The following is a 22025-nucleotide window of genomic DNA, read 5'->3' on the forward strand; positions in this document are numbered from 1 at the left end:
GTGGTTGTACATGTGTGGGGTGGGGTTGTACATGTGTGGGGTGTGGTATGCACATGTGTGGGGTGTGGTATGTATATGTGTGGGGTGGGGTTGTACATGTGGGGTGGGATTGTACATGTGTGGGGTGTGCTTGTACATGTGTGGGGTGGGGTTGTACATGGGTGTGGTATGTACATGTGTGGGGTGTGGTTGTACATGTGTGGGGTGGGATTGTACATGTGTGGGGTGTGGTTGTACATGTGTGGGGTGGGATTGTACATGTGTGGGGTGTGGTTGTACATGTGTGGGGTGTGGTATGTACATGTGTGGGGTGTGGTTGTACATGTGTGGGGTGGGGTTGTACATGTGTGGGGTGGGATTGTACATGTGTGGGGTGTGGTTGTACATGTGTGGGGTGTGGTATGCACATGTGTGGGGTGTGGTATGCACATGTGTGGGGTGTGGTATGTACATGTGTGGGGTGGAGTTGTACATGGGTGTGGCATGCACGTGTGGGGTGTTGTACATGTGTGTGGTGTGTCATGTACAGTGTGTGGCATGTGTGGCATGTATGGAGTGAGTGGTGTATGGTGTCACACATGGGGCATGTGGTGTGTGTGGCATGTATATATGTGTGTTGTGTGGTATGTACATACGCTGTCTGGTGTGTCATGTATGGTGAGTGCATGGCGTGTGTCGTATCACTTGTGGGACGTGTGTGTGGTGTGTCACGCATATATGGTGTGACGTGTGTTGGGAGTGTGTGAATGTGTCATGGGTGTGTATGTGGCACATGTGACGTGTTGGGTATGCGGGTGGGGTGGGTCGCCTCCTGGGTGAATTGGGGGCACCCTGGCTGTGGGTGTTGGGCTGGGGAGTCCCCCTTCCTCCTCCTGGGGCACAGTCAGATCCTTGGTGGCCGTGGTTTTCCTAAGAGGAAGGAGGCGTCTGTCCATGTAGAAGCTTGAGTGCATCCTGCTGCTATCCTTGTAGAGTCTCGCTTGTGGTTCTGATCTGGGGAGGGTGGTGCCGGCGTGGGTCTGTGTGGGCGGCATGGGTCTGTGTGAACAGCGTGGGTCTGTGTGGATGGCGTGGATCTATGTGGACACCGTGGGTCTCTGTGGACGGTGTGGCTGAGTGCTGGGTGGCCCGAGGGTGTGGGGGCTGGGTCCCAGCGCCCTCCTGGCTCCGCTTTTCCACCTTCTTTCGTAGCCAGGTGTTTTCACCACGTTTGCAGTAGGGGTTTTTGGGCGTCCCCGGAAGTTCTGTGGCGGTGTGGCTTTGGGAAGTGGCGTTCCCTGGGCCTCTCTGGGCTGCAGCCAGGACCTCGCTCCCTGTGGGAGGCGGCTTCCTTTCCTCCACAGCGATGAAGGCTCTGAGGCCATCGTTTCAACACATAAAAGCCAGGGGCGGGGAGGAGGCGTGGGGCGAGGTTGGGAGGAAGGGCCCGTCAGGAAGAGGGAGCGCTGGCTCCACAGAGAGGCACGCAGGCTGCAGCAGGCGCCGTGGGGGGTCTCTGCCCCAGGCGCTGGGCGCTCTGCCCTCTTGAGGGTGGGCTGCCCAGGGAGCTGGCTGGCTGGGCAGGAACTTTCCAGGCCTCCAGGGCTTGCCCTGGGCTGATGGCTGAGTGGGGCTCTCAGCCTTAGCAGCAGCCAGAGGTCTCAGTGGCGGGGGCTCCTCTTGAGGCTGCCCAGGACCAGGCAGTGGCTGTCTAGCAGCAGGTGACCGCAGCCCCCACCGCGGAGCTGTTGGTGCTGGGAGACCCGGGAGGAGGGGCCGCTTTCTGTGTCAGTGAGCGCTGCTTTCTCTGCTCCTCTCGCTGGGGTCACTTGAAGATCGGTAATTCAAGGGAGAGCGGGTAGGACTTTCCGCCGGTCCAGCCTTGTGCCCCTTAGGACCATGTCTTATCTCTGCCCCCGTGGCTGAGGGTCCTTGTTTCCGTCAGGGAGCCTGGTCCTCCTGGCAGCGCCTTGTAGGAGGTGGGAGTCATCTGTGCGTTCAGTTCCCAGTTCCTTTTTCTCAAGGGTCTGTGCTAGAGCGAGACACTGCGTGATCCTGAAACAGTCAGTCTAGGGCATTGTTTTGAGGGGAAAGAAGGTAGATTACCATGAGAGTCAAAGGATTGGGCCTGAGTGGGAATGGGGCTCAGCCTCCTGGCAAGCCTGTCTGTGCATGGCGGCCTTCTGTGGCTCCTCCGTGTGCCTGTGAGGTGTGCGTGCCCCAGAGCACGGAGGGCCCCCCGTGGTGTGTTTTCAGGGATGGCTGGGGCACACGTGCTGTCAGTGCTGAGCTATCACGGTCAGACAGGTTCTGAGAAGCAGCTCAGAGTGGGGACCCTGGGGGCCCATGGCCCTCTTTTCAGCGTGTGTCCCCATGGCCGCATGACGTCAGCATCTTCAGATGAAAGGCTTGGCTGGCTGGGAACCGCAGGTGCTCAAGGCTGTTAGCGGTGCTGCTTCTACCAACTTCAATACTTTTTTTTTTTGAAGTGTGTTTTCTCCTTTTGTTCTCTCTTGCGGCCATCTGGGAGGCTTTTCTCTGTGGTGGTGGTGTTCCTAAACTTGCAGTGTTGGTATTTCAAGACCTTGCTCTGAGCTTCCCCCTGCACAGCAGGTGTTTCCTGGGAGCCCTCCTGGAAGGACCCCAGAACTTTCGTCATCCGTAGCCTCTGACGGAGCGCAAGAGCAGGTGGCCCATGCTGCGGGCTCGCTGGCTCATTCGGGCCTGCTTTGCAGAGAGCCCCCTTGGTAGGCACAGGTCGTCTGCCTTGGTCTCGGCCTCAGCCTGGGTGCTCTTGCCCTGTTCGGGTCAGCTGCAGTCACCGCACACCAAGGACGGCTCATTCCCCTGGGCATGTGGGACCCACTGGAGTTGCACCCGTGTGCACCCCGGGAAGTTGCTCCCTGACTGTTGTGGGCGTCTGGCTGGCCTCTCACACTTCTTAGCTATTCCCCCTAAACCTTAGCGTGCAGGTCAGGCTTCGGCCACGCTGCCTTCTCATGATTCTCAGTGTGCTCCGCAAGTCTTCTTGGGCCAGCCCTCTGGTCCTCTGTTCCCGGAAGGCCGTGTGGCCCCATCTGGGCCCAGCCATCCTGGGACCCTGGGCTTTTCTTCGCTCCCCACCCGTGCCTGCTTCATCTGTGTGCTCAGCACCCAGTCCCCAGCAGGGAAGCGCCTGGGACTCTTTCGGGAAAGCGCTGAGGCTCTCCCTTCTCCCTCCTGCAGAGGGAAGCCCCACCACCTTCAGCCCGGCCTGCGTGGCCCCCTGCCCCCTGCCCATCGATAATGACTGTCTCTTCTCTGTCACTAGGTGATGGTAATGCCCGAAGGAGCAGACACGGTGTCCAGGCCCAGTCCCGACTACCCCATGTTACCCACAATTCCACTCTCTGCCTTCTCTGACCCCAAGAAGACCAAACCATCCCACGGCTCCAAGGTTAGTGAGGCGGAAGGCCCAGTCGCATGGGAGCGCCGGGCCCAGCTGTGGTAGGTCTGGCCCCTCCCGGCGCCCTCCCTCCACTGGGCTGGGCCTTCCGTACCTGAACTCGCTCCCTTGGCGTCTTCCTCTTTGAGCTCTCTGCACACCCCTCGCTGCGCACTGCCGCTTCCCTAGGATTTCAGGAATAAGCCCGTGATCGTGGGCTCTTTGTCCTGTTCATCTTGAGGCCAGAGACCCTGCCTGGTCCTCTCCTGTTCTGCCAAGCGATGGCAGGGTCCCAGGACTGCTCGGCCTGAAGCCCTGAGAGCTTCGCCGACGGCTGCTGGGGCGGCCGCTGGGTAGAGTGTCTGTCTAGGCTACAGCTGCCCACCTCCTCAACCCTCCTGAGGGCAGCTGGGGCTACTCCTGCCCTTGGCTATGCCAGGCTTTGCATCTCGGGCTATGGCTCACTGCAGAGGTTTGTGGGGGAAGGGCAGGGGAAGCCAGGTGGGCGCCAGCTGAATTCCAGTGTGGAAGAAACTTTTTATGGTCTCATCTCGTCCCAGTCGGTCAGGTGGGTGGCACTCGGCCTCTCTGAGGCTTCTCTCTCTAAACCATCCCTGAGCGGCCGTTCAAAAGACAAGCTAGAGAGCCCTTAGATGGCATCGCAGTGTTCCTTTAACCCCTGAGCACGCCCCAGTCCTCCATAGCCGCCCACTCAGCGCAGCCGTTCCTGGAGGCCGAGCTGCACGGGCCCTCGGGGCAGCTCCCCGGTGCTTGCCACCCACACGTCTCTCCACTGGTCCTCTCCGTTCTCCTTGCCTCACTTGTCTGCCGGGCCCTGCGTGTGGACCCGGCCATCCCAGGCGGGACAGGCAGGGCTCTCCAGCTGCCTCACAGACTCACCGTCAGCCGCGCGGGAGAAGAACCGCAGCACCCAGGCAGGTCTTTCTGGCTCTTTCCCCAAGGCCAGCAGGTCTTAGAAATCGTCAGACTTGCCAGAGTCTGAGTAGGAAACAGAACCCTGGGGTCTCCGCGCTCGGCCTCCTGGCCTGTCTCTGCCTGAGCCTTGTGGAGGCTCAACGAAGGAAAGCTCTTGCTGGGGATCTTGGCAGTGTCCCTCTCAGCCACCGCAACAGGATTTCTTCTGCACCGGTCACTTCAAGCCACCTAAAGCCCTGTGTAGAAAGGACGTCCCGGTTGGAGAGGTGCCCTCCCTGGGGCTGGCAGGGCTGGGGCTGCTCGTGGTTTCTCTTGCCGGAGTGTCTTTGAGACCCCTGGAGGTCCCAGCTGGTGAGTTGATCCACCAGGCTCAGGAGGCCTGTGGGCAGGGTCCTCTGGCTCCACCCTCTCTGTCCCTGGAGACTTCTCCAGCCACCGGGTGGAGAGATGTAGGCGGCATCTGTGGGGAAGAATCGGCCAGCACAGGGTCCTGCCAAGGCACTTGTCTGCTGAGGGCGTTTCGAGAAAGCTCCTCTGCCCCAAACCCTAGCCTGGCGAATGAGCTGTCAACCCCACCGTGGAGCCCTGGACGGCACAGGCCTATGAACTGGCCTCTTCCCCGGCTAAGCGCCCTCCGTTGGTCACTGGCTCTGCCTGGGGAGTGAGTGGCCAGGCCATGCGCTCCGAGCAGAGGGGCCTCAGCAGGGCTCCCTGAGCCCGGAGAGATGGGGTAGGTGGGCCTTTTGGGGCCTTGCCCATCAGAATCCCTGGGCTGGGGGACTGCTGGTGAGTGCAGCTGTGGCAGCTTTGGGGGACTCAGTCCTGGGGTTTGTCCCTCCTTCACAGCCCTCACTCAAGAGTGGCATGGCAGGCAGGAACCACAGCCTCGTAGAGGGGGCAGGACCCTCTCATGGCCTTGCCTGGCATCAGCTGCGGGGAGCTGGGTGTCACCCATGTGATGTCAGGTACTTGGCCTGGTTGCTGCTTCCCGTGGAGGTTCACAGACAACCTTGCAAACGTGATTTTCATGGCTTCTCACCCTGGAGAGTGCTCATGTTATGCTGAAAATTTAGTGCCTAATTCGAATCACGAGGTCAGGAGATGGAGACCATCCTGGCTAACACGGCGAAACCCCGTCTCTACTAAAAAATCCAAACAATTAGCCAGGCGTGGTGGCGGGCGCCTGTAATCCCAGCTACTCGGGAGGCTGAGGCAGGAGAATGGCTTGAACCCGGAAGGCGGAGCTTGCAGTGAGCCGAGCTCGCACCACTGCACTCCAGCCTGGGTGACAGAGGGAGACTCCATCTCAAAAAAAAAAAAAAAAAAAAAAAAAAAATTTAGTGCCTGTTTTCAGAACCTGTGGTGTCGGGTGCCTGTGTGCCTGGGTGGGAAGGCTCCTCCTAACCGGGCAGGCCCTAGTGGCAGTGGCAGCTCGGCTGACCCCAGGCCAGGGGCGCACAGTGGGAACTGTGTTAGGGGCCTCTGGTGTGCCTTTGGAGTTTGCTCTCATTCTGCCCTTGGTGGCTGTGACCCCGGCTGAACTCCTGTGGCCCGGTTGGGCGTGTGTCCCCTGCTGGAAGAGGCCAGGTGGCATGTGGCATTCAGTGTCTCACACCTCCCTCCTTGGGGAGTAGCCTGCTGTGGAGCACAGCCCCATTCCACAGCCCAGCTTCCAAGAGGACACCCCCCAATAGCCCTGCATGGCCCAGGCCAGCAGGGGGGATTCTGGGGACACTCCCACCGCCCCGAGTGGAAGAGCCAGGCCGAGGCCTCACAGCCACTGGTACTGTTCCTGAGCCTTTGACATTCAGCGTGGGCTGTGGCTTTGCAAGAAGATGGCCAGCCGCTCTGCCTGCCCTGTGGTTCTTTGCAGGGAGGAGCCTGTCCCTGGACACTCAGGTGGTTTTGAGAGGCCTCTGCCCAGCCTGCCCCTCCCGCATGTCTTTGGGGGAGCTGTGAAGCGTGACCCCCCTCGTCCCTGGTACTCTCACTGCTCCCAGAGCCCCTCCCCAGGGCCTTCAGGGTCTGGCTGCTGCTGGCTTCTGTGCCGGGAGGCCAGGTGCGTGATCGTCTGGACAGGCTCTGGGGCCGCCGTGCACCTGCTGGCCGCTGCTCCTTTCCTAGCAGGGCTGGAGTCCAGGCGGCTGACGGCAGAGAAGCCTGCTCAGTGCCCCTGGGTGCGTGGGGTGACACAGGGTCTCCGTAGGGAAGGTGAAGGCGTGGCTCCCGCTGCGGGAGTGTTGGCAGTGTGCCTGTGGGACGGGGTGTAGGGCAGAAACATACAGCATACAAGCAGCAGTGCCCAGGCCAGGCGCGGGCTGTGCCGCCCCAGCCGCGGTGCTGGCAGCCCCCACGCTGCGTGCTGGGTTGAGGTGGTAGCCTTGCTCTTCCTCAGGGAAGCAGACACAGATGGCTGGGCTTTTCTGCCGAGTCCTGCAGTGTCAGGTCACAGAGCTGAGCTCAGCCCTGGGCCTGCGTCCTGCTGCTCTCTGCCATCATCTTACCTCTGTCCTCAATGCGATCAGCCCCCGAGTCCGGCTCCACCCTAAACCTCTGGGTTTCTGAGGCGGAGACCTAGGAATGTCCTCAGTATTTTAGGAAGGCGACCCAGGCGGTTTCCCTTCTGAGAAGCCCGGGAGCTGTTTGCTCTGTGCGGTACCTGGGACTCCGTGGGCACTCAACAGTTGGCGCCCCGAAGCCAGGCCTGAGCCGGCTGGACCCTAGGGGAGTGGAGTCCTGGAGAGAGGGGCCGGCGGGGCTCAGAACGGAAGGCCTTGAGTGACCGAGCAGGAAGCACTGAGCTTCCCGCACGTAGCGTGAATGCTGGGGACGGAGGCTGGGATGAGGGTCAGGGCTGCCTCCAGTGCCCGCCAGCACCCCGCAGTGCCAGCAGAGCCTCTGACTTTCCCGGGCCCAGCTGTGAGGTGTTAGCGCGGCGGGCGCGGGCGAAGTGGCCGTGCTCTGCCTGACTCACCCTGTGCTCTTCTTGAATCCCTCAGGGAATGTCAGTTCAATTCAGAGGGGAAGCTTAGCCTGCCGCCGCCGGGGACCAGCTGACACTTCCTAGTAGTTTAGAGGGAGAACTCCATTTAAAACTCTCACCTGCTGCCTTACCTTTTTGCATTATGGAAGAGTTTCTCTAGCTGAGGCTGCATCAGGTGGATTATGCTTTGTAGGGGTCAGGGGTGGTGGAGCAGGGCGCCCCGCAGTGCCATGTGACCTTGTCTCTCCCCTTGCCCTCCCTGCTCTGGGCCTTGCAGGACGCCAACAAGGAGAGCAGCAAGGCCTCCAAGCCGCACAAGGTGACCAAGGAGCACCGGGAGCGGCCCCGCAAAGACTCCGAGAGCAAGAGCTCCTCCAAGGAGCTGGAGCGGGAGCAGGCCAAGAGCTCCAAGGACACCTCGCGGAAGCTGGGCGAGGGCCGGCTGCCCAAGGAGGAGAAGGCGCCCCCGCCCAAGGCTGCCTTCAAGGAGCCCAAGATGGCCCTGAAAGAGACCAAGCTGGAGAGCACGTCCCCCAAGGGTGGGCCCCCGCCCCCGCCCCCGCCCCCGCCCCGGGCTTCCAGCAAGCGGCCGGCCACCGCTGACTCGCCAAAGCCCAGCGCCAAGAAGCAGAAGAAGAGCAGCTCGAAGGGGTCCCGGAGTGCTCCAGGCACCTCGCCCCGCACCTCTTCCTCCTTCTCGGACAAGAAGCCGGCCAAGGACAAGAGCAGCGCCAGAGGGGAGAAGGTGAAGGCCGAGAGTGAGCCACGGGAGGCCAAAAAGGCTCTGGAAGTGGAGGAGTCCAACTCAGAGGACGAGGCCTCCTTCAAGTCCGAGGTGAGTGAGCGCCGGGGCAGGGCAGCGAGGTGCGGGCGATGTGGTGGGATCCGCCTCCCTTCTGGAACAGTGGAAGGAGGTGGGATCTGAGCCTGGACCTCAGGTCTCACCAGCCGCTCCTCCCGCTGGCTCCTTGTAACCTGGGGCCTCCACACCTCACTAGGCCTTGGTTTCCCCGTCTGTCAGGTGATAAAATCTGCCTCATGAGGAGTCCCTCCTTGCCTCCTAGGTGGCGTTTGTGGGTGGTTCTGGTAAAGCATGATGGCATGGTCCCAAGGTTCTGAGGTCCCCTTCTCCAGCAGCCCCCTGCACGGGCCCAGGTCTTGGCCGCTCTGGTGCCAATGAGCAAGCATGTCTCACGATTGCTCTGACCATGGTGCGGTCAGCCCAGCCTGGAGCTTGTTCCCTCTGCTAATAGGGCATCTGGGAGACTCACCCTTGTCTGGAGGGTTAATGATGAAGACTTCAGACAGCCCCTAGCCATGAGGAGCAATTGGGCCGTGCCCGGCTCCCTTCTTAGGTGACTGGTGGGGTCAGGAGCATCCCTCCCGCCCGCACCCATCACATACAGCTGTGACTTGGAGATGCTCACATCTGTCCCCACCGGTGTCTGAGCTTGGAACAAGGACCCCTCTCAGGGACCGGCCTTCTCACCATGAGAGGCTGCGGGCTTGTCCCACAGCACTGCGTCCAGACATTCTCAGAGGACTGCATCAGACATGACTTGAGCCACAAGAGCCGGTAATCACCTCATGGTCTTGTGGCCAGACCCTGTTTGGGGCCTGGGATGGCAGTGGTGTCTTCCAGCGCTATTATCTGGCACTTGGCATTCAGACAACAGACACTGGGCCAGGTGAAAATGAATGAATGGATGGATGAGGGTTGGGCCTCTCACCTCTATTGCCAGCCCCAGCCCTCAGGGGCCTTTTGTGGGTTTGGTTTGCCCTCAAGGGGAACCTTTGCCTCAGGGTTGCTGAGGCTTTGAAAAGCCGCTGGGGCTTTGAACGCAGGTCCCAGCCACAAAGCCAGAGGGGGTTATGTGGGTAGCGCTGATTGCCCCCAGGGCCCTCGTGGAGGTGTCGGGGCTGGCTGGAGGTGATGGCCCAGCCTCTGGGTGACAGTGCATCCTGGCTCATAGACACACATGGGCTGGCAAGGCTGAGTGCCCAGTGTTCTCCATGGCTTGGCCCTGGCTGAAGACAGCACCATCTGCTATGACCCTGAGGTGGTGGGGGGGCCGGTGCCGCCTCCCAGAAGTCCCAGGCTGTCTCAGTAGCCCTCTCAGCTGTGGGAGGGCCTGGCGGTGCCTGCTGGGCACCAAGCCTGCCCCCCTTCTCTGCCTGGGCAGCAACCACAGCCCTGAGCAGGCGCTTGTCCCCTCCCTTCTACCCCAGGGTCAGGGATAGGTACTGGGTGCCATGCAGTTCCAGGCCAGGCATCTCCAGCCGAGGCGCTCTGGCACCTGGGGCTGGGTATGCAGCACGCTGGGCAGCGGCAAGGTGGCTCCGTGGCCTGCTCCGCTCCGCCGTGCCCACCCAGCCTGGCCCCCAGCAGTGAGTGACTTGGCTCCTGGCTCCCGCCACCAGTGTTGTAAAACAGCTAGAATATTTTGTGGGAAGCTTCCTGCCACCTAGGACACTGCTGCTCAGAGTGGCTGAGTGGCCTTGAGGCTGGAGTTGCTGGCGGAGGCTTTGGGACTTCCTCGTGGCTGAAGAAGAGCGTCCCGTGTGCTGAGAGGCTTCTGAGCAATGCGGCTTAGCGCCCCGAGGTCTGTGCAGGAGTGAGACCCAGGCCCCAGCAGCACAGAGTCCCTGACGCCTCTCCCCCAGGGGCTTCGCCGAAGCCCAGGCTGCTATGGTGAAGAAGCACATCGGCCTTCCAGACTACTGGCCCCTCGGCTTCCCCTTGGCGGTCTTGGGCCGCCCCTCCTGGAGGCTATGTGTGCCTCTGCTACCAGAACCGGCCATCGGAGGAGTCTGCACCAGCTGGGGTCCGGCCAACGCCCACCCTCGTAGGGCAGCTCTTTGGGCCGAGTCCCCAGGCTGAGCTCCCATGTCCTCCAGCTGCTGCCTTGGGGTCTCCTTGGCCCTTGGGGATCTGGAGTCAGTCGATACCGCCTATCCTCAGGCCAGTCGTGGACCCAGTCTGCTCCGCCCTCCCTCTAAGCCCTGGGCGTGCTCCGGTGGCCCTTCTGACCACACCACCTCAGGGCTCTTCTGGCTGAGACCATTTCTGGATTCTTTTCCTCGCTGCCCCTTGGATTTGGGTGGAAGGAAAGGGGGCACATGTTGCCGACTGGCTTTCCTCTGTCCGGCACGGCGCCAGGACTCCTGGCCCAGGCAGGCTTAGGAGGCCTCTCGGGGCTCTGGACCCTCCCCGCTTCCATCCCTGCTGACCTTGCACAGCCTCCTTTGGTCGCCTGAACTGTGCCGCCCGCCCCACCCTTAGTGAAAAAGTGCATGGGATATGGGACCGGGACCTTGGATACTTCCCCTGTCCACCTGCCTCCAGGTTGGTGCCCACCCCTCTGCCCCAGGGGTTCCATCCGGAGGTCAAGGGAGGACTAGCCTTGGTCCATGTGTAGGCAGCTGGCAGTGCTGGGAAAACTGAGGCACTGGGAAAAATGGGACGGCCTTTGTCTGAGTAGCAAGGCCTGCTGGTCAGAAGGCTGGGGTTCAATAGGCCATCTCTCAGTTGCCTCTTACTCACCCCTGGTCCCCAAGAACAGAAGTCCAGGCTGTGCATCACACAGCTCCAGGAAGGCCCAACCAGGGGTCCTGGACGCTCTGGGGTATGTGTTCGGGACTCAGGTGACCTGAGTGGGCAGTGACTGATGGGCACCACAGCGGGCTTGTGCTGGTGGGAAGGGGCGCTGGCAGGGGCTGGTTTGAGGGGCAGGAGGGGGCTGGGGTGGGCTGCAGTAAACCCTTGGGAAGAGAGTGCTTTTCCCTCTCAGGCAAGGGTGAGTCTGGACCTGCTGCATGGGGAGGCCTTGGGCCTTCGTGGGGCCCCTCTTCCACATGCTAGGGGAGGGGCCGGGGGCCCCCAGGCACTCAAGGTCCTGAGTCCCACCGGCTCAGCACCTCAGCACTCCTTTCGCGGCTTCCCTTGCATGGCTGGCGGCTGCAGCGGCCCCTGCCAGAATCCAGCAGACCAGCTGCCTCCTCTTGATGGAGGGAGGACCCTGGAGAGGACTGGTCTGAGGGGCTCAAGCCACCTAGTTCCACCAGATAGGCCCCCAAGGTGAGGGGGCTGCCCTGGGCCCGCTGCGTCCTCTGGCACACCCCTTGGGATGAGCCCATTGGCAGAAATGTGGGCCTGGAACAGTGGGCCCCTCCGCGTGCAGGCGTCTGCAGTGCCTGACTCCCGTCCACCCAGGAGCTGAACCTCCGCCCCATAACCGCCTGCCCCGCACTGCCACCCTCTGCCCTGGCATCGCACCCCTTGTGTCCTTGTTGTGGCTTTTACTGCCCCCTGGTGGCTGAGCCTGGAAGGACGGCTGCGGGAGGAGGAGGCGGGTCTGGCCAGGCTTGCCCATGGCTTCTGTCCCTTGTGCACACACGCTCCTCAGTGTCTCGGGCAGCTGGTGGTAGGAGCAGCACATGGGTGGGGAGACGGAGCTCTCTGCCACCCTTGAGCCCCAGGACAGCGCTGGGTCAGAACAAGAAGTGTCCACACCCAGCTTTGCTGTTCCAGACCTTTTTGCGACACCAGTCAACGCCTGCCTTCTTGGATGAAGGCAAGGCCCACCCACCTGTGGGACTTCAGGCCCTTGCCCCAGCCTCCCTCCCAGTCCCCTGTGCACCTGCCTGGGTAGACAGGAGAGCCCACGTGGTCCGCAAGATCTGGCGCTACGGGAAACCCAGACACCGCTCAGTGGGAAGAATCCAGGGGTGTCCTAGGGCTGGCGTGGGAGGCCGTAGACATCACATGGCCTGGGCGCTGGCTCCCTAGTGCGTTCTCAGTGGCACACCTGGGTACCCTTGAGACCCTGGGGGTGTCTGGGGGAGACCCACTCAGCATAGCCACTGCCAGAGGGGCCCCCTTTGTCTCTGCTAAAAGGTGACAGCTCTCCCTCTCTCCCTCCCTGCCTGCCCCGCCACTGGGTGAAGTCTGCCCAGTCAAGCCCATCCAACTCCAGCTCCAGCTCGGACTCCAGCTCAGACTCGGACTTCGAGCCATCTCAGAACCACAGCCAAGGTGTGTACGGAGAGCAGCCAGGGGGCACGGATGGGGCCGGGCAGGGCCTGGAGCTCAGGTCGCGTGTGCATTCATTCCTCAGTGTCCGCTGCCTGCGCAGGCTGGGCCCCGCAGATCTGTACATGGAGGGTTTTGGTGGCTTGGGAGAGTCTATATTTAAAAGCAGAGCAGGAACAGGTAACCGGATCTACAGCCAGGCCTGGGGCACTGCCCCTTGTGGTGGCTGTTGGCATGCACCCTGTGCCTGGAGCCAGGCTGGTGAGGGGCTTCTGGTGAGGGCCCTGCCCATGGCCAGAACCCTCCCTGTGCTGCTGGGGACCATGGACAGACGGCATCACCTCCTCCGCCCATCCCACCCGCTCCCCAGGGCCACCGAGGCGCTGGCTGCCTGTGGACGGCCGGGGTCTCTGCTGCTGGAGTGTTTGGTGTGCCCTCTCCCTCTCCAGGCAGGCCACTCTGAGTAGGGAAGGCTTTTTGGCGAAAGGACATAGGCCTGCTCCAGCCTGCCCCAGAGTGGGGAGGGCCGTGGAGACCAGGCAGCCTGCAGGACACAGCGGGAGAGCTGCCCTGAGCCCCGAGCCCCGAGCCCCAGCCCAGACCCCAGCACCCACTCCCAGGCCAGAAGCGTTTCCACTCCTGTATTGGAACAGGAGCCTCCTTCCCCCTTGGCCTGGAATCCTTTGCAGGGGGGCTGGGGGAGAGGAGTGTACGGGGTTGTGGAGGGAGTCTGGCCTGGAATTCAGCCGTGCAGTTGCCGAGGGGGCTGGGGGATGGGGCCCTTGAAGCCCACACTCGCTCCAAGTGTTCTTATCTGCCGGGAAGGGAGGGGGACCTACTGAAGCGGGATCATGTGACTAAGGTAATTGAGGGCTTTGTGTCCCTCTGTTGCCTTGGTAACAGGAATATAAACCAAGATGCCGTCTGTAGGGGACTGGAACCGTGTGCCTCTGGAGAAAGGGGAGGACGGTGGACTGGGAGCAGCAGAGGGGATTACCGAGGGGGTGGGCAGGTCGGCGTAGGGCGCAGGCAGAGAGATCTGTGGCCCCAGGCCCAGCTTCCAAGCCGGGCTGTGGCTCCCTCGCCCTCCCTGGGCTCTCGGCAGAGCTTCTGATCTCTGTGCCCTGAGCAGAGGAGGGGTTCTCCTCCGGCTGCAGCAATGGAGGGGCCCTGCGCGCCCACTGCCGGCCAGGCCCCTGAGGCCTGCGAGCAGGGCCAGGAAGGTAGGGAGGGATGGGGGAGCCAGGGGGTTCTTGGGGAAGGGGGTGGCTGCCGGTGTGGGGGCAGTTCTTGGAGATGGTCACAGGGACCCCCAGGTGGGCTGGCGTGTGCATTTGGGGGTCACCAGTGTCAAGAAGCTCTGCGTGGCCTCGTGGGCGAGGGACCCTGGAGGCTCAGTGGAGCCCTGCCCTTGTCTCCCCTCCCTCCCCACCCCGCCTCCCCAGGACCCCTGCGCTCCATGGTGGAGGACCTGCAGTCTGAGGAGTCCGACGAGGATGACTCTTCGTCAGGCGAGGAGGCTGCCGGCAAGACCAACCCGGGGAGGGACTCCAGGTGACTGCCCGGCGGGAGCCAGTGGGCGGAGGCAGCCACCCGGGGCGCCTCTGGCTGGGTCTGCAGTGATTGTGAGGCTGGAGGTGGGAGTGGGACTGGAGGGTCCCCTGGGAGAGTCAAAGCGAGGATCCGTCCCCAGGTGGCCTCAGTCCAGCCTGGGCCTTGGGGTGGGCCTGGGGCTGTGTGTCCTCTCCTGGTCCCTGAGGCTGAGGGCCTCAAGGGCTGCCCCCATCTGGGGCCTTGGGTGTTGTCCCTCCTCGTGGTCGCTGGCAGGTGTAGGCTGTCCGGCAGGGAGGGTGCAGGGGAGAGCCCTGGCTGGAGGTGGGGGGAGGGAGCAGGCCTGTTGCTCTGCTCTCGGGCCAGGAGATTCCCAGTCCTTTCCCACCTGCCTTACACGGGCGAGGATCCATGGAGAGCCCCGTTCTGGGACAGCCGACACCCAGTGTGGGAACAGCTTTGGCTGCCTGTGGCCTTTTCCCCGAGAGGCACAGGGGTGCCGAGCGCCTCCTTGGGATATGCAGGACCCTTGGTGTGACCCCACCTGGGAGAGCTCTGCGCGCTCGGCCTCCAGCCCAGCGACAGCAGAGAACATGTGGGCACTGGCCCCGGGCACACAGGTTTCAGTGGGCAGGGCCCAGGCTTTTCCAAAGCTGTAGCAGAGCCGGCAGTCAGCCCCTCCTCCTGTGAGGCTGAGGCCTCCAGGCCCCAGTGGCTTCTACTGAAGACAGGGCCGGTTACCAGCCTGCACGCAGCAAGGGGCATGGAAGCCTCACAGGCGCCTGCAGCTGTCTGTTGTTCACTGAAGCCACCTTCCCGCAGGCTGGGCGGCAGGGCCTGGTTGGTCCTCCAGGTGCAGCCAGAGGCACATGGCGGGATTCCCGCCCACCGCAGACAGAGCAGGAGCAGTGGCTCACTGCAGGGGAGCTGCTGGTGGGAGGTCCAGGCCCACGACTCTGACAGGGACTTAGCCTCTAGACATGAGGAGGGCTGTGGCGTCCCCAGGACAGGACCTGGAAGCAGGCTCCCGCCTCGTTCAGTGACATTCAGGGTGGATTCTGCTTACGCCAAGAGCCATGAGCGCAGAGAGGCTGACATAGGGTCTGGTTCTAAAGGGGCCGGCAGGCACGGCCCAGGGACCGAGCCTCATGCGAGGTGCCTTTTGATTCCTCCTGGAATGTTTGTGTGTTTGTGTGGGCCCTGGGTGAGGGCTTGCCGGCCTTGTCCCCGCGTTGTTGGGGCAGGGAGTGCACAGGCCGCACCGTCGGAGCTTCCGCACACCCAGGTCTGCTGCCTGGGAAGCCCAGTCTGCAGCGGTTCCCAGCCGTCATCCCAGTCACCTGTGGGATGCGCGGCAGAGGCCAGCGGGAGCGCAGGCAGGGGCGTCGCCTGGGCAACGTGAGCCAGACCTGGAGCCGCCAGAGTCGGGAGGCAGCTGCAGAGAGTGGCCCCAGCCTGAGGCCACTGAGGGGCAAGTTTAAGAGATGGACGGAGCGTGCGCCGGGGCAGGAGCAGGCCAGGAACGGGGGCAATGGCTGTGCTGCCCAGTGGGGAGTCCAGTGTGCTCCAGGCACTTCTTTCACCTTGTTCGCCGGGAGGCCTGGGGTTTGCTGTGTTTTAAACGTGTTATGAAGTGATAGTTGTCAGGGGCCCCTCTCACTGGATCAAGCCCAAAATATCCCTGGCAGAGCAGGACCCCAGGCACGCACAGTGAGAGAAAAATGGGCCCAGGCTGTGTGTGTGGTCATGGCAGCCTCCTTTCAACAGATGGCGAAACTGAGGCAGAGCTCCCCAGGGTGGGGGAGGTTGAGAGCTTGGGCCTCTCCCCACCACCAGATACTCGTGTTTAGGACCACACCCTCTAGGGTCAGGGGGCCGATGTAACTGATGGAGGCCTGCCGTCCAGAGCACACCAGGGTCAGGCGGTCTCGGGAGCATCAGAGGGGCGGGCGGCCACGGGAGCATCAGCTGGTCAGGCGGCCTCGGGAGCATCAGAGGGGCGGGCGGGTGGCCATGGAAGCCCCAGGGCAGTGCTGGGAGAAGCCAGGGGTTTTTCAGCAGGCAGCTCCTCCTCCCCTTGTTAAAGCCACAGAACCAAGTCAGAGGACCACAGCCCAGCAAGCCCCATCTGGCTGGGGGACTTTGTGCCCCGGGTATCCTGGGCCGGCTCGGGCAGCCCCCAAAGGGCCTCTGGGTGGCCTGGTTTTCTTGGGGTTCTTTCCTTTCGGTGGCCACACACACAGTATTTTTTTTTTTTAAGTTGAGGTTCCTGCCCAGAGCTGAATGGAGCTGTCGGGGGTGTGTGGGCTCAGGCGCTGACTCTGTGCTGGGACAGGGGCTTGAGCCTGGGGCGGGGTGGGGGCGGTGGGGGCGGCAGGGGCCTGATGCGCCTCTGTGTGTCGGTTCAGGTTGAGCTTCAGCGACAGCGAGAGTGACAACAGCGCTGACTCCTCCCTGCCCAGCCGCGAGCCCCCACCCCCCCAGAAGCCACCCCCGCCCAACAGCAAGGTGAGCCCGGGGCCCACAGGCAGGCACGGGGTGCACAGGAGGCCGGGCTTAGCCCTGGGCCTGGCTGTCCTAGGAGGGTTTGCGGGGCCTTCGGGGCTGGGGATGGTGTGGGCCGCAGCTCAGCGGAGACCTGGCTTCCCTGCAGGTGTCAGGCCGGAGGAGCCCTGAGTCCTGCAGCAAGCCCGAGAAGATCCTCAAGAAGGGCACCTACGACAAGGTGGGGATGCTCAGGAGGGGCAGGTGGTGGGAGTTGCAGCCAGTGGAGGACCCCAGAACCCCCGAACACCCCACAGTCAGACTGTTCCTTGGCGGGAGCAGAGACAGTCCTTCCTCCCCTCCCGGCACGGCCTTGGAGCTAAGGGACTGCCCCTGCAGCCTTGGGCCTTCCTTGGGGTGAATGTGGCTACCTCTGTCCTGTGCTGGGATGGACTGGGTCATGGGTGGGGCTGGGCATGGGAGCAGGAAGGGCCCAGGGCCCCCCACATGCTGCTGAGACCCGCCCCGCTCCCCAGGCCTACACGGACGAGCTGGTGGAGCTACACCGGAGGCTGATGGCGCTGCGGGAGCGCAACGTGCTGCAGCAGGTATCGCCCCCCCGAGGGTCCTGCCTGGCTGAGGTCTGGGTGCCCATGAGGAATGTGGGCTGCAGGGGTCCCTAGTGCTGTCCCAGGAGCCCCATACCTCTCTTGGGGAACAGGGCAACCCCACCCTTGGCCTCCTGCCCCTGAAGCCACCTGCCACCACCTTACAGATTGTGAATCTGATCGAGGAGACCGGCCACTTCAACGTCACCAACACCACCTTCGACTTCGACCTCTTCTCCCTGGACGAGACCACCGTGCGCAAACTGCAGAGCTATCTGGAGGCCGTGGCCACATGACCCTGGGCCGCGTGCCGGGCCCCCACCACAGGGGTCCTGGGAGGCTGCAGCCGGGCCCGCCTGCCCTCCTCTCCCGTCTCGCCTGCCCGCAGCACTGCCTTAGCGACAGCCCTGTCCTCGCCCGCACGGCCCGCTGCACTTTCCTCGGCGGCTCCCTGCCCACTCTCCCTGCTCCATCGCCAGGAGCCCTAGGGCCAGGCTGGGCCACCCGCGAGCCGCCCCTCGGGCTCCCCTCAGAGAGCAGCTGGTGTTGAAGGCAGCTCTGGGCAGAGACAGGGCCGGGGGCCCCTCGCCCAGCCTTGGGACCAGGCCCCACTCCTCGGCGGGCTGTGCGGCAGGGCGTGGCTGCCCCAGCCTTTCTGAGCAGCGGACCGAAGGCTGGGGAGCGTCTCCAGCCTCCTGAATGGTTCAGAACACACCCTCTGCCCACCCTGGGCCTCAGAAGGCCCTGCCTGTGTGTCTGCGTCGTCCTCCGTGTAGACCTAGCGCCGGCTCCTCCCCGGCTCACGCTGCGCTGGGGTCCGTGCTGTATAGTTCTCTCTATTATATATGTGTGTGCACTGTCTGGTTAAGAGCAGTGTCCATGTGCGTTTCTGTGGCAGCAGTGCACGTGGGGTGGGTGGGGGGTGTGTACGGTGGGGCTTGTAGGTTAAGATGTCTCCGCGATGTTGTTGTGGGGCTGGAGGCCGAGCCAGGCACGGCAGCCGGCCCTCTCCAGGCGCATGGAGGAATTCTCCCTTTGCCGTTCCAAGGATGCCGCCGCCTCCTGCCGGGGCTCCCGGGGGAGCAGCCAACACTACAAAGGGCAGTGAGTCCTCAGGGCGCCGGGGAGCCAACCACTCCGCTCTCGGGCTCTACTCAGACTAGCGCCAACAGTCTCCGGGGATAGACTCGCATCGGCCGCCCTGGGGCTCGGCCTCCTCCCATAGGCTCCTCTTCCTCTCTTTCATTCATCAAGTCTTCAAACTTTGAAAAAAAAAAATGAGCTTTTGCCAAATAAGACGGGATAGTTTATGGAGTTTTCTGAGGCGCATTGGACTCCGGTCAGCCCCTTGAGCGTGGGCTCGGCCGTCGGCAGGCCCTCCCAGGCTGCCTTTCTCTCTGGTCGTGGCCTGGCCCGCCCCGGCCTCCACCGCCACAATTCATGCTGGTGCCGTGCCTGCAGCCCCACTCCTGGTATGCCTGAGATTCTCCACGGGCCAAGCCGGTCCTCCTTCCCGGCCCACTCTTCCAGGACCAGGATGCTTCCGTGGAGCCAGCCCACCTTGGCTGAGGGTCCCAGGGGCTGGAGGCCTGCCTGGTCAGCCTCCATTCCCCAGACCTTGACTCGAGGCGCCTCCAGGCCTCCCAAGCCCCTGACTTTCAAGTCCTCGTGCCCTGACCAAGTTATGAGGAGAAGAGGGCTGGGGGCCTGGAGGTGGACTCGCACCCTCTCGAACCCACCTAGATGTCTCCTCCTCCCCAGCCTATGAGCTCAGACTTGGGGGGCTCCATCTGTCCCTCCCTGAGGTCCCTAATCTTGTCCCTGCTCTGATTCTGTCAGCAGACCTGAACACTCCTTGGTGGGGACCCCTGCCTCCAAGGCTGCCCCCAATGCCAGCTGTCCTGGGGAAACTCCCCAGAACTCTCGGGGAAGGGCCTGAGAACCTTCCGAGGAAGCCTCTGGGACTCCTCGCCACCTGCTCTGTTTCTCTCCCGGCCCCACTGCCTTCAGGTATCAGGAAGAGGGCAGGCCCCTGTGCCCCCTCTCCCCTTCCCAGGTCGGCCAACAATACTCCACCGTGGGGCGCTTCCTTCCTTCTCTGGAAACTAAGACATTGGACTGAAGGAACTGGCCTGAGGGGGGCTGACCGGGGGCCTGTGCTGCTGGGTGCTCTATGCACAGAGGCCGCCGGGGGTCACGGACAGGAATCTCAGCCCAGGATGCTGGCCTTTCTCCTTCACGAGAGTCCCCCCCGGATCCACACAGCGACTCGAGCAGCCTTCCGCTCAGCCAGAGGAGGGCCGGGCTCCCCCGCCTGCTCTCGGTGGTGGCGTCTGGCCCTTCCTGCGGTTTCCAAGGCCTCCGGAAGCACCAACCCAGTTCTCAGTTACCTCCTCTGGCCGGAAGGCCTCACGTTGTCCTCCAGAGCTGCTCTGGGCCCAGGGCTGGCTCCGTGACCACCCGATGGACGTGCCGGGCAGCATGGGCTCCAAAAGCAGCATCCCCAGCTGCTCTCCCACCCCACCCCAGCTGCCCGGCGGCTGGGCCCATGAGGGCTCTGGGGACACTTCCATAGGAAGGGGCCCGGCACTTTGTGATTGCCACGTGTTTCGTGTTAAGCTGCCTGCCCCCAGTGCAAATCTCTGTGTTTTGCTCTCTCCTGAACAAAAATGTAAACCGACGCCGGAAAGCAAATGGTATCGAATACCTTTCTTGCCCATAAGGGTTTTTACAAAGAATGTGTCTCACTAGGAACTAGGACACTCATCGGCCCGAGACCAACTCCTGGATAAAAGGAATAAGGAGAATCGTGTTTGTAACGAGTTACAGGATTGTTTCTTTCCTGGATTTTAAACTTTTGTTAAATTGTGAAATTATGGAGGAGTTTTATAGAAAAAAAAAGTGAAATAAAGTCAGATGGGAAAGCAGGCCCATGCATCTGCTTGTTCCTCATGTCGAGTCAGTGGTCAGGCGTGCGAGGTAGCCTGGGGCCCCCTGCCCCGACTGCCTGTCCCAGTGCTCCCAGATCAGTGACCAAGAAGGGGAAGGAGGGTTGGGACCAAGCCTCGTGGGGGCGGGGAGTGTGAACAAGGCTGGAGACGACACCACCAGCAATTCAAGAGGGCAGAGAATTTGGCTCGCATCCTGCTTCTGATGCTGTGCTCTCTACTTGGAAGCAGGCAGCAAGGTTTGGGTTGAGAAGAAAACTTGGTTTCATAAGGTGTATGGGTGAAGGGACGGATGGTTTGATGGATGAGTGGATGATTGGTTGGGTGGACCACGGATGAACAGATGGGTGGGTGGGTGGAAGAAAGGATGGAAGGATGGTGGATGGATTGATGGGTGGATGGAAGGAAGGAAGGAGAAAAGAAAGGAAGGAAAGAAGGAGAGAGGAAGGAAGGAGGGAGGGAAGGAAGGAAGGGCAGATGGGTGGATGGATGGAAAGAAGGATGGATGGATGGATCAATGGGTGGATTAATGGGTGGATGGAAGGAAAGAAGGATGGATGCGTGGATGGATGGATGGATGGATGAAAGAAAAATGTAGGCAGACATTTTTTCCCAGGAGCCAGCATGCCATCTCCCAGTTTCCCTATGGTGGGTTTTTCTCTGGCCTCAGTGTGGCAGAGCTCAGTGAACCTCCAGGAGACAAAGCTGTCACTGGCCCCATTTGAGCAGATCTGTCCTCTGTGCTCCAGCTCCAGCTCCAGCTCCACCCAGAGGAGCAGGAGTTCCATTCCTGAGCGGCCCACATTGCAGGGGCACTGCGGCAGCCACTGACTGAGATCACCTTTGTCAGCAGGCAGCAGCTGGGGACTCAGCTGGGCTCAGCTTAGCGCTGGTGACTCTGGAGCATGTCTTCTCCTTTCTACTCTGGAACCAAAAAATCCATTCCCAGCATCAGAGTGTGGCTTTCCCTGCCCTGTGCCTTACCAGAGAAAGGTTCTTTTGAGCCTTTGGGGTATGGTTTTGGGTCTGAGCTCCTAAAGTAGGAATATGGAATGAAAGAGGGTCTACAGTGGTTCCTTCAGGGTTCCCAGACGCTCCAAGATGCAGTGGAAGGACTATGAATGGGTAAAAACGTGGTAGGGCTTTCTGGCCAGGCACGGTGGCTCATACCTATAATCCCATCACTTTGGGAGGCCGAGGTGGGTGGGTCATTTGAGGCCAGGAGTCCAAGACCCGCCTGGGCAACATGGTGAAACCCTGTCTCTACTAAAATTACAAAAGTTAGCTTGACGTAGTGGTGCATACCTGTAGTCCCAGCTACTTGGGAGGCTGAATCACAAGAATTGCTTGAACCTGGGAGGCAGAGGTTGCAGTGAGCCAAGATTGTACCACTGCACTCCAGCCTGGGCAACAGGAGAGACCCTGTCTCAAAAAAAAAAAAAAAAGGCGAGAGGTGGCTCACACCTCTAATCCCAGCACTTTGGGAGGCTGAGGCGGGTGGATCACCTGAAGTCAGGAGTTTGAGACCAGGCTGACCAACATGGTGAAGCCTGTCTCTACTAAAAATACAAAAAATTAGCTGGGCATGGTGGCGGGCGCCTGTAATCCCAGCTGCTCGGGAGGCTGAAGCAGAAAAATCGCTTGAACCTGGGAAGCGGAGCTTGCAGTGAGCCAAGATCTCACCACTGCACTCCAGCCTGGGCAACAAGAGCGAAACTCCAACTCAAAAAAAAAAAATCCCTAAGAGTTCTCTCATGGACTCTTCATAAGCACTCCGTGAGGCAGGCACTGCTTCATCCCTGTCTACAGAAAAAGAAACAGCCTCAGCAAGCCGACTCGCCCAGGATTCTTTTTTATTTATTTTTATTTTTTTGAGACGGAGTCTCGCGTTGTCACCCAGGCTGGAGTGTAGTGGTGCGAGCTCAACTGACCACAACTTCCGCCTCCCAGGTTTGATCCATTCTCCTGCCTCAGCCTCCCGAGTAGCTGGGATTACAGGCGCCCGCCACCACGCCCAGGTAATTTTTGTATTTTGGGTAGAGACGGGATTTCACCATCTTGGTCAGCTGGTCTTCAACTC

The 22025-nt window shown here is 61.6% G+C and overlaps 1 protein-coding gene and 1 pseudogene across 2 annotated transcripts in view; both read left to right on the forward strand.

Annotated features, from left to right (window-relative positions):
- The window catches only part of MLLT1 (MLLT1 super elongation complex subunit), a 76923-nt gene extending 56998 nt beyond the window's left edge, over nt 1–19925 (forward strand). Inside the window, exons 5-12 of one of the 2 annotated variants that reach the window (XM_007994968.3) lie at nt 3290–3415; nt 7600–8157; nt 12270–12357; nt 13800–13908; nt 16314–16413; nt 16559–16630; nt 16926–16997; nt 17165–19925. In XM_007994968.3, the coding sequence (XP_007993159.2) occupies nt 3290–3415; nt 7600–8157; nt 12270–12357; nt 13800–13908; nt 16314–16413; nt 16559–16630; nt 16926–16997; nt 17165–17293 (1254 nt within the window). In that variant the 3' untranslated portion in view covers nt 17294–19925. The remainder of the gene's footprint in view (nt 1–3289; nt 3416–7599; nt 8158–12269; nt 12358–13799; nt 13909–16313; nt 16414–16558; nt 16631–16925; nt 16998–17164) is intronic. The other variant, XM_007994969.3, reaches the window with a different exon arrangement.
- On the forward strand, nt 17697–19925 carry LOC119622455 (uncharacterized; annotated as a pseudogene).
- Nucleotides 19926–22025: the final 2100 nt, after the last annotated feature.

This window comes from Chlorocebus sabaeus, chromosome 6 (genome assembly GCF_047675955.1).
Source record: "Chlorocebus sabaeus isolate Y175 chromosome 6, mChlSab1.0.hap1, whole genome shotgun sequence".
In the NCBI taxonomy this organism is placed as follows: Eukaryota; Metazoa; Chordata; class Mammalia; order Primates; family Cercopithecidae; genus Chlorocebus; species Chlorocebus sabaeus.